This window comes from Argopecten irradians, chromosome 1, assembly GCF_041381155.1.
Source record: "Argopecten irradians isolate NY chromosome 1, Ai_NY, whole genome shotgun sequence".
NCBI classification, from domain to species: domain Eukaryota; kingdom Metazoa; phylum Mollusca; class Bivalvia; order Pectinida; family Pectinidae; genus Argopecten; species Argopecten irradians.
In genome coordinates, this window is record NC_091134.1 from 13,155,512 (window position 1) to 13,170,742 (window position 15,231).

Consider the following 15,231-nt stretch of genomic DNA (forward strand, 5'->3'; position numbering starts at 1 on the left):
TACTTCAAGAACTGCTAATACTCGGTGTTCATAAGAATGTATATAACTTTGTCACAGGTAGATTGTCTTTGTATTGTGTTATGGATTTTATACGCTCAAGTAAGTCCACCATAATGTAAACACCAGCTAGTGCTTGTATTGGATCCATTGTGTATATGTGTGTCGAAACAGACGACTATATAACGAAGGAGGCTATAAATAGCCCTGTAGGCCGTGTAATTATGACCAGTTAATCTCTGACTAACCAGAGGCGGGTGGTACGACACAGGTAAGATTAATCATTTCTACCATTGTATCACTTTGCTGTTTTGAATTGTTTAAACTTCATTCTATATGATCATTTGAATAATGATTGAATACAGTGTTCCATTCTATTTCCTTTAATTCTGTCTGTGGTGCTGTTACTGTCGACACGGGATTACTTCGATAGGCGCAGGTGTAGCACTAACCAGCAAAACGGAGGAAGTTCCTTTGATCACTACAGGCACAAATTGAAATGAATAACAGCTAGCAGTATGAGCGTTGCAATGGTCAAGTCTGAAGTCATAAGTTCTGTCCCATAACCAACACTGACAGTCGTGATCACCGAGATGTGGCGGCGTAGTGACATGGCCTCTCAGTTTCGGTGCTCGATATTTTAATGAACTCTACATGTAATGTCCCTGTTAATTTGAACCGACGGATAGTTCAAACACACATTTTCTAAAGGAAAAAGAAAACCATAATTATTTAGTTAGTGATAGTTCAAACAAGTCGGATGATCGTAGTAAAGGTTATATTTTTGTCGCCAAATCGGCACAATGGGATCCCCTAAAATGACGGTATTTTGAATATTGCCACAAAGATTTTTGAATTAAAGACTGAATAAATGATTATTATAATGACTTTTACAACAGATAATTAATTAAAATGAACATTTTAAGTAATGAATAAAATTATTTACGCTGAAATATTGTGCACAAATCAGCACCCCAACAATGTGTATTTGTACTTGATGGACGTGGAAGAAATCGCCAATATTTCTTAGGCTCAATCTAGATAAAGTTATCACTTAAAATCGACATTAAAATCCAACATTCGGTCTTTCTTTTGTCAGCCTATCAAGTTGTTAATATACATGTAAACATGTGCCATACGCTGGTTTGGGCAAGCCAGTTACGCGGTGCCATGTCAACGAGAACGCTGGGTATTCAGCTCCAGCCAAAACAATCCACTTGCAATATTTTAACAATGAACACGTTACCGATGTATACTTTTCATCAGTTTAAATATATTAACATATTCTATGTATCTAATTAAGACGTAGACAATCTGCGATCGCGGAGATCGGGGGTTAGACAATCTGACAGTTCGATTGTGACCTAATTTTACTACGAACAGAATGTAAACATTTACAGTAGCAGTTTCGTAAATGCAACCGCCTTTATTTATAATCAACAACTATGTTTAGTTACGAAATATAACAAAGGACAAATAGTTAACTAGATTTTCAGTCATTTTTGCCTGTAACGTTAAAAATTACGGACGTCCATGTAGATTCTAGGTCTTGATCATGAACGGTGATGTTTTGGGGCCTTGACTACACGCATGGCTTCTGTTACACAATTAACATAACATAGATTTCTAATTAAAATTACAGATAAATGCTCACGTTACTGCCGTTGAACCCTATCAGTGAACGATGGAAGGAAAATACTACTGTAGCGAGTGTACATTGTATTGAATGAAGTGACACAACAAGATAATCGCGCCCCACTCACACTAAAAGGTAACGATGATTGACTGAACTTGAAGTAGGCGGAGTTACAAATGATTGAAGTCTCATTTGCTGAAGATCAAACGTCAGCCGAACTTTGTGGCTAAATTTATAACCTGCCTACCTTTAGCGGTTATAAAAACACGTTCCTAGCACATCTTCATAAAAAACGGCTACTACCGCTGGAAAAAGCGATAATTTTCCTTTCAAAAATCATCTTACACATCTATAAGCCCCGTAACTAAGAATTACCAGCCCATTTGCAATAACATTTGCCTAGACTTTTGACAATCACTTACATGTTATTAAAATTCATAGTGTCTCCTGCTTGTGATATGCATGAGCGAGACCAAAACTATGATTGATCATATACTTTAGTGATGATATATTTCATGTTTAATTCGACTTAACTGCATTTAGAATGGAGAGTTTGAAATCAACTTGATTTCATTTACCTAAAAACTTAAATTTTAAATCATTTTTAGCTCTAGACTTTCGTTGACAAAAAGTTCTATTTCCTTTTATCAGTAATTAATTATTTTGTTACAGATTCGTTTTATTCACCAAATCATATGTCACAAAACAAAATTCTCGGCAATATCTAAAACTTCTAAAAAATATCAAAATTTCATCACGAGTATAGCCCGGGATATAAATTCACGTGTATTTTACCTAGTTGTGTTTAGATCATTATATCTCTTGGTTTATATTTATATAATATTTGGAGATGCTAATATGCTGAAATTTTATAAAAAAAAAATTCCATTTTTTTCAAGTTTATGTTCGCTGGTCATCCGACTTTGAATGTTATTTAATAAAGCTAATGATTTTCAGAACCTAACGATATCAAATCTACCAAGATTTAAAAAAAAAGTTTGATATTATCGTTTAGATTTAGCTCTTTTTGACTATAAAAGTTGTTTTATTACTTATAGTATGCATCCGCTATCACTAAAATTCAATTAGCAAATATTGTATCGAAATCATTACGGATTTGGTCTGCGTTTCTGCCTTTAATTTTTAAAAACTCCCAGTTTATTAGATCATGACGGATTTCAAGGTTCCTAATTATAAGCTAACATATATTTGTATTGCATTTAACACATACATTGTAATTTGTACCAGTCTATTACAAAAATTTAATTTGTAATAGTAATTTTGTATTCAAGTCAAATTTGGGAGGTATTAAAATTTAAACAAACCCCGCCTCTTTATTTCCTTGTGTCACAAAACGCCTACAATTTGAAATTAGATGTTATAGGCCTATGCATGTGACAAAGTTGTAACATCTCAGTATAATAGGCAAAATATACCAAACATCCCAGAGATGTAAGATGAAGTTTTCTTCTATGAGTCGTACATTAAATGAACTGCATGCAGGATAGATTTTATGTAAAGATCATAAGGTTTGAGGATGAACTGAACAAGCATATATGATATGGAAATTTCGGGATCTGATTACCTAATAAGTGAAAGTGAAATACCATAAACGCGTTGGAAGCCATTGGAAAACCGAATGAAAACATTCGAACAAATCAAAATCTACGTACTCCACAATCGCATTCTATGTAATTATTACAATTATATACATGTAGATCCAGAATTACAATTAGTCAAGAACCGCCGCCATGCTTATTAACTGTGTATTGATCGGCTGACCGATGTAGTATTCATTCAACAATACAAACCTGTATTATCTGATAATAGTATGGTTGGAGATATTGACGTCGTAGATGTTTGCATTATATATAGACCCATGATCTTATTATTTCGTTTTGTATTATGAAGGACATCCGCACTTGTAATCTCATTGATATAACAGCATGTTTTTAAAAAACAGCGTCAGAGATATGAAACACATTTGTTCTTAGTCATTACAAAATGACGTGATTTTTACAATGCAATCTGTGATGGATAAGCCTTGACTAACATCACGACTGGTTCAGACTTAAGAATGTTTTCTTTTATACCAGAATTACAAGAAGCAATGTTGTGATTTACCTCAATTTTATTCTAACGACTATTTCGTGATTTCCAGTATTTAGACAAATAAACGTTTCTCGCCTTCAACAGTTAAAACTGAATCTTGTAACTGTATGAAAGGCAATTTCGTTTTTTTCTTTTGTAGATCAGAAATGAATGTTGGTGTCATTTTGCAGCAGCCCATCGGTATGACATCATTTTTTTCTAAATATTTTCTTCAGACTAGAAAGAATTTTAATGGTACTGTTACACAAGCAGCGAATCTGGTATGAATTCAGTGTGTTACTTTATTCGATATACTGTATATTAACAAAATAAAAAAAAATCGTATATAGCTATAGTTTGTTTTAAGAAAGTCATTCAGAATACAACTGATTCTATCAAATGCAATTATTGTAACTTCATACACGAACCCAAAACCATTATTTGATACGTTCGCAAAATTTGGCATACTAGGTATGTGCTTTGACCATTTGTCATTGATAATGTAAAATGCTTAAATATACCATTCATTGTTACCATTACAGAATGCAGTACCTACATGGAAAATAGAACAACCCATAACATAATCAAACACGTGTAGAACCCGAAGGGTCAGGATGACCTATTGTCATCATGCACTGTCCGTCATCGTGAGCCGTGCGTAAACTTTTCATTCAAACGACTTCTTCTCAATAACCAAAAGGTCCAGGGAACTCATATTTGGTCTATAGCATGCTGGGATGAAGGGCTATCAAGTTTGTTCAAATGAATTACCTTGACCTTCATTCAAGGTCACAGGAGTCAAATAGGCAAAAATCTTAAAACGACTTCTTCTCAAGAACCAGAAGGGCCAGGGTACTGATATTAGGCCTGTGACATGCTGGGATGAATAGCTACATAGCTTGTTCAAATGAATAACCTTGATCTTCATTCAAGGTCACAGGGGTCAAATAGGCTAAATCTTTAAATAACTTCTTGTGTATAGGTAAGAGGTCTAGAGACATGGCATTAGACCTGTGACATGCTGAGATGAATGGCTACCAAGTTTGTTCAAATGACGAACCATGACCTTCATTCAAGGTCACAGAGGTGAAAAAGGCTTAAATCTATTAACAACTTCTTCTCAAGAACAAGAAGGTGGTACTGATATTGTATTTGTACAGTTGTGTGACCGCACAACGTGCAAAAAACTGTATGCGCACATCGGGCGTACATCGTGCGCACATCTGTGCGGTTCGGATCGCACATCGCACAGCTGTCATTTACATATAAGCCTATGACCCTTTTCTCCCTCTTTTCCCATCCAACTACCTAAGAAGGTGATACCTTACCTGAGATGGTGATCTGTCAGGCGTCACAGGTAAGGTACACCTATTTCATTTAACATCAGGGGGTCCGTTTTAGCATTCAATTCATGATCAATTGATAGCAAACATGCTGTGATCGCCTCTGTAACTGTATAACCTGATTTTGTAAAGTCTACTTGACCCCATGTGGATTTTGTTTCAAATAATAATAATAATAATAAACTTATAGCTACTTTTTATCAAATTGCGTTTTTATTCTTTCAATTGCGAATAATTGATATATATAATATTATTTTTTGCTCAGAATGAAGATAATGTATACTTTTTTTTGTATCTTTTTTGTATTTTATTTATCTTTTTTTTCAGGAAAGGGAGAGGGTTTATTAATAGTTAAATTTATACTACATATGTACATATATGTGTATTTCAAACATGCTTCGAGGCAATACATGTACCCCTTTGGCTCCCTTATACCCAGCCCCACCCCAAACCTACCTACTACCTACATGTACATGTACAGTATATATACATTGTACATGCATATAGCTAGTTATTGTATGTGTATTTCGCAGCGCTCTGTTACTTATTCTGCCCTCTGGTCATGAATTGTTTTATCCTCAATTTAACTTATATCCTGGCTCAGGTATACATACTTGTCTAACAGATCTGGTGTAAAGAGTATATGAATACCTGAATGAACGTACGTAAAACAAGATATTTAGATAATATACTATATAAATTTCTGGTAAAACCTATATAATTAATAAAGCTGTCCCGCTTCCAAAGATTTATATGATCTGTTTTAGATATCTATATACAATTAAATTTCAAAACTGAAACATTGTTCAAGTTAACAATACAATAGTTTGAAGATGTTAATTTAATAAGTAGTTTATCAACCTTGTAAAGGCCTAATTAGCCGGTACTGTAGACTTTTTAGCAGCCTCAAGTACATAAATAATCAGGTAAACAAAACAAAACAAAAAATATTTGTTATATTATGGATATATCCTTTATACATTTGTGTATATCACATTTGCATTTACCGTGTCTTCAATACAGTTGCAATAAAACCCCTTCATCGTTCCGCATGTTTACTCAATAAAATTGAATTCCTATATTTATATCGACCACGATAACTATCGCCCAGACACCGTTCCTACCGCCCAGACCGCACATCGTGTGCACACCGCACATATAGACCGCACATCGTGTACCGTTGTGCGGTCACACAACTGTAGCATGGTGGGGATCAAGAGAACTCCATTTATATGGTCTAATTCATCAAACATATCAGAACCTGAACTTCTAATAAAAGAGTTCTTTTGTATCGCCTTTATTGTTTACCACTTCTATATTATTTGAGGTGTTGTATTTGTGAGAATAGTCCGATGACCGTTAAGGTCCATGAGCCTCTTTTTTTCAATAATTCTCTCATCTCCTCCGCTCTCCGAATGTTTCATTGTACTTTGATACCATTATTATTGTCTATGAACGTACCTTGTATGTTTCATAATACGCTGTGACCGTTCGTATGGTATTGATAAAGGCGCAAATTTTAAATGTTTTGTAATAAAGTCTTTTCCCCAAATTTAGAAGGGTAATTTGTATTCTTATTGACAGTTAACACGGGGATGCCTTTGGAAGCCCTTAACTATTTGGCGAGTTTGGATTTCTTAAAGATCCGACGGGAATTGGATTATTCAGAATGTAAGTACAACTTTGCTAGCTCGAGCTATTTCCCTATAGAGAGCAACCAACTAAATGATTTTACATAGACCACAGTGTTAAACTTTGTTAAAGTTTTGTACTGTATTATTAAAACAAAGAAATATTAGTTAGGTATTGTGTTCTATAATTAAAGTCTAGGTTCTCATATAACACTAGATAGAAAAAAAAGTTTGGGTCCTTCTGCTCAAACTCCAACCAGGGTAGCTTTATTGAAATCAGGCGCATTTTGCACTAAAATATCCGGAAATTCTAATGTTTTTACCTATTCATTATCAAAATTGATATTTTGAACCTAAATCTCAATATGAATTTCCAAATTGATATTATGGTTATCTAGAAATAATTACCTGTCAGAAAATATTTTTACTTTTGAAATTCATAATTAGCCAGCCAATCAGCGGCCGGGTTAAAATTCTATCCTGGGCTCAATCTTGTATACACAGGGGACATTTCAAAGGTTTTTTTCTATTTAGTTGGTTGATCCCTATAGAGAACAACCAACTAAATGATTTTACATAGACCACAGTGTTAAACTTTGTTAAAATTTTGTACTGTAATATTTAAACAAAGAAATATTAGTTAGGTATTGTGTTCTATAATTAAAGTCTAGGTTCTCATATAACACTAGATAGAAAAAAAAGTTTGGGTCCTTCTGCTCAAACTCCAACCAGGGTAGCTTTATTGAAATCAGGCGCATTTTGCACTAAAAAATCCGGAAATTCTAATGTTTTTACCTATTCATTATCAAAATTGATATTTTGAACCTAAATCTCAATATGAATTTCCAAATTGATATTATGGTTATCTAGGAATAATTACCTGTCAGAAAACATTTTTACTTTGAAATTCATAATTAGCCAGCCAATCAGCGGCCGGGTTAAAATTCTATCCTGGGCTCAATCTTGTATACACAGGGGCCATTTCGAAGGTCTTTTTTTATTTAGTTGGTTGATCCCTTTATAGTTTCTTCTTTTCTTTCTTTTGTTTTGAATTCCAGTCATGTCTTAGCGCTTTGCTCTGTTTTACCTAGAAGACAGCCCCAATTGACGTCCCTCGCAAATGCGCCCTTGAAAGCATAATCAAAGATAGGATAAAAATGTTACTTCTATGACTGAATGAATTGAACGTTTAGATATAAATCATTAAGGTGTAGAACGCCATGCCATCTTAATGTCACTACACATATCTTATATATTTTACAGTGCCGACGCCATGGGAAGTAGCCAATCGTTACGAGGTGTGTGATTCGAACGACCGAGTGTTCATGAAGGTCACAGAAGGTATTGTTGTTGTGCTCTCAAATCGTACGAAATTTCTAAATGACACTAGAAAAGTGGTCTGATATATATATATATATATAATTAGTGATGCACCAATTTAACGTTAGAAATATATGTACACTGATAAGTATTTTTTTCTGAAAATAGAAACAGACGATTTTATAAACGTAAAGATGTCCATATAATGAATTGATAAACAAATGGGTCTTTTACTTCCTAAACAGGATCAGAACCATGTGATAGATTATGCTTCAAGCCGGTACAAAGAGGTCTTGTCCTCCGCGTCACAGATATGTCTGGTCAGGTATAAGTGAACTACTATTGAAGTGTATTTTTGCGAGAAGTTTATTTGAATTATTTTTGGGAACATTGATCTGGTGGCAAAATCATTTTTACGCGTTTTATCTTATATTTTGTTGGTCAAAAGTGTTTATTAAAATATTGTATAGAAATATAATTGTTTTTATTGGTAAGTTTTAGCCGTGTTTTAAGTTAAAATATGGCCGTTGGCATAATGACATAATGATGTGACAATAAATGCTTATCCCAAAGAGTAGATAATTTTTGAAGAACGCAAAGAGAGAATATTTATTGCCTCATTGTGTTATATGAAACATTCATCAGAGATAGAGATGGAATTTATCGTTAGAGATCAGACTTATATTAGATATAGTTCTCAAACTAATTCAGTTCACATTTAATCAAAGCATGACTACTACACGAGACTAACATTAAGAAATTACCATGAATAATGGGATATAAATACTTCTTTGCTTTTCTAAACACCAGGATTATTTTTATCTGATCCGGCACACTTTTTTTAATGACAGAGCACGCAAAATTGATCGATAACTAAAATATGATAGTTAAGCAGTCTAAACTTCTTAAAGATGCTCCACCGCCGACAGAGCATAAATGATATTCATCATTTGAACAATAATTGGTGTTTAATCGTGTATATATATGCCTAATCAACACAAAAAATAACATAAAATAATTTGTTTTGCCTTTGGTGCATGCGCAATCATTACTTCATTATATATAAGATATAGTGCCACGGAATTTTTTCGGGATGCAATTAATTATTTTTCACATTTTTAACTTGAAGTAAAATTAGAAGCTCAAACTTTTCAATGGTGGTAATGGTGTAAAGTAAGTAACTTTTTTAACTGAAGAAAAATACAAAATCGTCTGCTCCTGTTTTTGATAGTGTAAAAATACCATTTGTCAGTGGTGGAGCATCTTTAAACAGACTTTGCTATTTTAAAATATCAGAATATGGTACTGAAATGAAATTAAAAGTAGCATGACCTTTACCCGGCAATTTCACAGGAAATCGCTAGACTTAAGAAAGACTTTAAGTGTTGTGCTGGTTGGGGTTGCTGTGCCAATTTCGACTGCTGTGCATTGGAGATGTTCATGGAAAGTCCTGTGGGTCGACATCTGTCAAGTTCCCGACAAATGTATGTTGGACTGGCTATATGTGTACTTTGATGTGTACACCCAAAGATATTATGAATCTCACTAAAGCTCAGAAATCGTATTTTTAACACGTTATTATAAAAGAGTGATAGTACTTTTGACAAAAATAGTGTTTTCGTTTCAACATTTTATGGTACAGTATCATATCCAAAACGATATATCGATTATGTAGTGGGTTTTTTATATTAAAATTGAGATCATTTCCACCTTGCACCAATATTGTGTTCTTTTTCACTTTAGGTGTTCCTGCTGTTGCCCGAGGTTCCGTGTGTTCGATGCGTATGGTAAACAGATGTATGACATGAACGGACCGTGTTGTCCGTGTCAGGTACCCGGATGTACGGAGGATTTAGAATTCCCCGTATGTATCAACTAAATTGTACTACCCACTGATTTTTACTTTATACAAGATGAACGTTATTGAAGCATACGTAAAAAAACATTCATGTAGACAATTCGCTGGATCAATTAATTAAAAACTTTACTTGCTGATTCAAGAGTATCTTTTTTCCTTGGAAAAAAGTATGATCTTTATTGCTTACCTTTTATGTTTTGATAAAACACATCATCTGACGTTTGTAACATTCAAATAAGACAAGTTAATCTATATCAATGTAGTTCTTAAATATTTCATATAACAAGAGGTATAATACCATGTTGTTAAAGAGTTGCCATGCAATTACCGTAGATCGGTTGTTTTATTCAGATACTCCTGCATTTCCTATACCTTACATGTCACTAAATGATCTTTGCTTTACACGTATCACTAAACAAAAACCAAACAAAAGGAAGGGCAATTAGAATAAAATTAACTCTCGTATGACTGTTGAATTACTGAAACATACTGCATAGTTGGTAATATTTCCGGGGTTTTATTTTCGCTAGATTTGCGAATCCATCCACTGTCGCGAAATTTAATACCCCGCGAAATTTTATCAAAATCATGGATGCACGTATTATATTTTGTCATACGAATGGGGCTTTTTAAAAAAGGTTAGATAACTCTCGAAAACAAATAATCCTCCATAAGTCCAAAACAGTATATCGTGAAATTCTGCACCCGCGAAATTTAAAAATTATACAGTAAAGATAATAGTATATGTATGTCGATACAGTTGTCGAATCCAGAAGGCTCCTATTCGGGTGCCAAGGTAACAAAGATCTGGGACGGAATGGGAAGAGTATGTTGTACTAAGACCAATACCTTTGGTTGTCACTGTAAGTTTAATTATGTTCTTACATTATGTAGTTAATCATTATTCTGAATGACAAATAAATATCTAACTAAACCTTGATATCATGTATTACGTTTAAAACTTTGTATGTATTTTTTTTTTGTCTTTCTCACACATTTCGTTAGTGTCTTTTTCGAGTGTATGTTATTTTTCAGTAAGATCTGCGTAAGAACCTATCAGCTTGCTAATATTATCGGGTGTCGTTCACTAGTACATGTACATATCTGAATAGTTGTGATGATAACCTGACGCTACTCTTGTTCTAAACTTTTAGTTCCCCCTAGAATGGATGTCAAAAGGAAACTGTCAATTTTCGGATCCTTGTTTGCACTTGTAAGTTTTAAGCGTTTTATTATTAATCTCATTTAATACAGTAAATAAAGTTCAAACATTTATTATTTTATCAATTGTTCCATGCTCGTTCTTTTGTTGAAATCGTAAGACTGGCACTATATAGAAACGGGAAAAAATAATCCAGAAAATAAAAAAACAGCTTATTATTAGATAGCAAATATTCTGCAATGTGTTTCTCAAGTTGACAATATTGATCTAAATTAGGATGTTGCAAGTATAGTGATCCATTGATAGTGTTAATATGAGTATTTGACACAAAAATGTTAATGAAACGGTTTTTTTATTAGGATTACGTGGAATTCGAAAATAATGGTAACGGTGAATTTGGTGACGGAGGCGAATCATACCCAATATACCCATCCGAATCATACCAGGCAGATACAGGTTGGGCGTAAAAGCTTTTTAGACGTCAGAATCCGACCTTGTATAGACGTTGTAATCTGACGTCAGGTTTTGACCTGATATGGACGTTAGATGTTGACATGTTAATTAAATGACCCCCAGCTATAGCTTGTCCTTGTCAGCCATAGAAATGAATGCAAAAGGGCAGCACTTCAGGATATATCATTTTTTAATTTAACTAAAGTCAACAGCACTGATATTGTTTACACATTCATTTTTACCACTGACTTGAATAAAGCATTTCATCTAGAGGTCAAAGTGATATAAAAATAACACAAATTATAATTTAACTATATATTTTTCAAGTTTATTTCTTAAAGATGCTCCGCCGCTGACAAATGGTATTATTTCACAATAAACAATGGCAGCAGACGATTTAGTATTTTTCTTCAGTTACAAAAGTTACTTAATTTACACCATTACCGCCGTTGAAAAGTTTGAGCTTCTAATTTAACTTCAATTTAAAAAAAATGAAAAACAAAATTAATTCCATCCCGAAAAAAATCCGTGGCACTATATCCTATATGGAATGAAGTACTGATTGCGCATGACCCAAAGGCAAAATAAATTATTTTATATTATTTTTTGTGTTAATTAGACTTATGAATACACGATTAAACACTAATTATTGTTCAAATGATGAATATCATTTATGCTCTGTCGGCGGTGGAGCATGGTATATGTTTGTTTTTTTTTTGTTTTTTTTTTACTTTAAAATCTTTAGATATCAAAGTATGATTAACATTTAATTGTAATGCTTACTGAATAATTATCATTTCAATACATCCATGATTCAGAACGATTTTGAACTTATGAAAGACAGAAAAATCTTGAATTATTAGTTGACATGAACCTGTGAATAAAAGATTTCAGTTTTGTTTTTAATTGAATGTCTTATACTTGAAAGTACTAAACTTCATTTTAAACGGGCAATATCATCTTCTTGCCACTTTATATTAGTGAAATAATATTATCATTTATTTGCGTATGCTTGCGACGAAAGCCTCGGTCCTCGGCCGGCCATGTCTGGTGTCCGGCCGGGATCCAGACCAATGTACAATTCATATTGAATAATTTTAATATTGGGCTACATTTATTACATTAATATGTACATGTAAGCATACGCACATAAATGATAATTTCACCTCCCGATACTAGTATTCATTTGAAGGGGTTATCGTGAAAGGTCACAGACTTATCGTAGTTTCCATTTCGTGAAACTTCTCTCGTGACATTTCGCGAGCTTCTCAATGTATAGCAATCTGTTCGTCTATGAATTCATTAAATGGAAATACATTTACACATACAAAAAAAATAGATACGGAAGCCTATGCGTGTAATCTATTTTTTCGGTGTTTATAGCTTGAAATTTTAACCAAAATGTTCCGTCAGGTACCGTCACTACTTGGATTACAAAACAATTTATTACGCAGATGTCTCGATTATTTCAATATAATAATAGCATAGATAAGATTACATGAAGTATTATCATGACCACAGCACTGAAATCGAAATGCCCACAACACAGATAATATGGAAGGTGGTAGGGAGAAGTTGGGGCTCGCACCTTTAGTGCAAGCTTTTAGCTTCATTAATTACCGTAAACCAAGTTATCAGTCAGTCTAACGTCAATGACTTTGGGGAGGAGGGAGGGGGTTACAGGTTTTATTGTTATAATTACTGTTCGATTGGTCTTTAGAATGACTCATTTTAATTAATACTTAATGTATTATACGGATATATTTTCAGTAGATGGTTGAATGAGTGAATGTTGTTTTATGATTGGATAAACGGCAACGTCATGATGAAACAAGTTTTTACGTATGACCTAAAAGTGAACATTGGACATTTCTATGTAACATGCGGCAATGGACATATCTTTTGTAATTTGCAACTGACATGGGTCACGTTATATATGAAAATTAACAACACAAAATGTACTTTTTTTATGCTTACAGACCAACAACACAAGACAAAGCGTTTTTGGTATGAGTACGTTATAAGCGTAATGTCGTTGATTAAGGTAGGGTATATTCGCATTTGGGACATTTGCTTTGATACCGTTTAATATTTGCATATGATTTCTACCTCAGATAGTTTTATTGAACATGTACTTTGTAATGATTGTTTATTGTCCGCTTATATCGTCTTATTAATACATTTCAGCGTAGCTAAACAACGCGGTTCTACATCTTGATACAAGATGGGACACTTTTCCTCTTTTTCCATTCCATTCTTTTACGACTGAAAAAGACTCAAATTCTAAAATGCCGTAATCTACAAAATACGTATATACCGTACTTAACATGGACGAAGTTTAACCGTTTTGAGTGAAAAATTACGAGAGTACCGTGACTTTCTTACGTTTTTTTCTTACGGTATTTGTAAAACCGGGATGTAACATGGGACAATGAGAAAATGACGTTATGTTGACAATTATCTATGAATTAATGCTTTCTCTATATCTATATTTGAAATCTGTCAATCCTTCCGGTTCGTTTGGTATATATTACTTTATATTTTAAAACATGACTTAATGCGTCACGGTTAATAATAAACCGCGAAGTACGTATTACGCCAAGTTTCACCAGTGTCTTGCGACGCGTCTATATAAACGTCACAATGGACATCGCCTACACGTCGGACTTTGACGTCGCCGGGACGTTGTATAACGGTTACTGACGTCATGACCAAAATCCATTGTCGCTACGATGCATAACCGGCGTCATGTGCCTGCTGAGTAGGCAGATGGTGTAGCTTCGGGATATTCAAGGCTATGGACATTCAAAGCATCTCTGTCTTTAGTTTACTATAAAGCAGTTCAACTCTAGCTTTCGATAGTCATGGTACGCGCATTAAATCTAAAATTTAAACCACATTCAAAGATATATACAGAGTTTGAGTAATAATAAACATAAAAAGGAAACATAATACATAAACAACTGTGACTATTTACTCATGTGTACACTAACGAACGTATTTGCAATGTAATTGTGGTTATAACGTAGTAGTCAGGGTTTCTATCATCCACGATACTCCAGGGGTTACTGTTACTGACGTTATATCTACCCCTTGGCTATCTCGTAGTAAAACTAGACATAACAAATGTCACAAGAAATTTGATTCTTTCATCTAATGAATTGCATACCGGTGTACTGTGATTGACTGTGTTGCTTTGAAGACGGGAGTCGCTCTGTCTCTTATCGTCAAAGAAAGTCTCTGCCGGCCTGTGATTAGTAATCTTAGTAGTAGTTTCTTCTGAGCTGCCCCCAGTTTTACTGGCCAAGGATGGATATCACGTCAGTGATAGTAATCCCTAGAGTATCAAGGATTGGTTTCAATTAAGATTATGATATGTGTATAACGAATTATACTTATAGCGAGGTAGTTACGTTGATCTTAATATGTTCACTATAAACTTGTTTTTAATTTACTTCATATCACATCCAGCTATTTAGCATCGAAAATTGGCAGGATTCCGAAGAAACTCCAATGTCATTGAGATTTGTGATTTCGCGAAAAATCAATTTGTGTAGGAGAAGAAAGGTAACGCACTTGTCCCTTATACTAAATGAGGCAAAACCGTGCAAGGTATAATTCAATATATGTATAGTGCTCAGATGCTAGCTAAGAAATTAGCTTATTTTATGCTTGTAACTTATATCAAGCTATATCATTATGTTTTGTAATTATTTTAGAATGTCTAATTTGGATTTCAA

At 33.8% G+C, this 15,231-nt stretch overlaps 1 protein-coding gene across 5 annotated transcripts; it reads left to right on the top strand.

Annotated features, from left to right (window-relative positions):
- Positions 1-47: 47 nt before the first annotated feature.
- Positions 48-12,397, top strand: LOC138318118 (phospholipid scramblase 1-like). 5 transcript variants are annotated; one of them, XM_069260233.1, is made up of 12 exons: positions 48-268; positions 1,640-1,768; positions 3,885-3,925; positions 4,267-4,378; positions 6,652-6,738; positions 7,962-8,039; positions 8,264-8,343; positions 9,372-9,502; positions 9,762-9,882; positions 10,637-10,739; positions 11,031-11,089; positions 11,398-12,397. In XM_069260233.1, the coding sequence occupies exons 4-12, from the start codon at positions 4,339-4,341 to the stop codon at positions 11,503-11,505; spliced, it is 807 nt and encodes a 268-aa protein (XP_069116334.1). In that variant the 5' UTR covers positions 48-268; positions 1,640-1,768; positions 3,885-3,925; positions 4,267-4,338; the 3' UTR covers positions 11,506-12,397. The 5 variants fall into 5 exon arrangements, with proteins under 5 accessions (XP_069116334.1, XP_069116343.1, XP_069116360.1 ...); XM_069260242.1 differs by lacking the exon at positions 1,640-1,768; XM_069260251.1 differs by lacking the exon at positions 4,267-4,378 and having other exon boundaries at positions 53-268.
- The last annotated feature ends 2,834 nt before the right edge of the window (positions 12,398-15,231 follow it).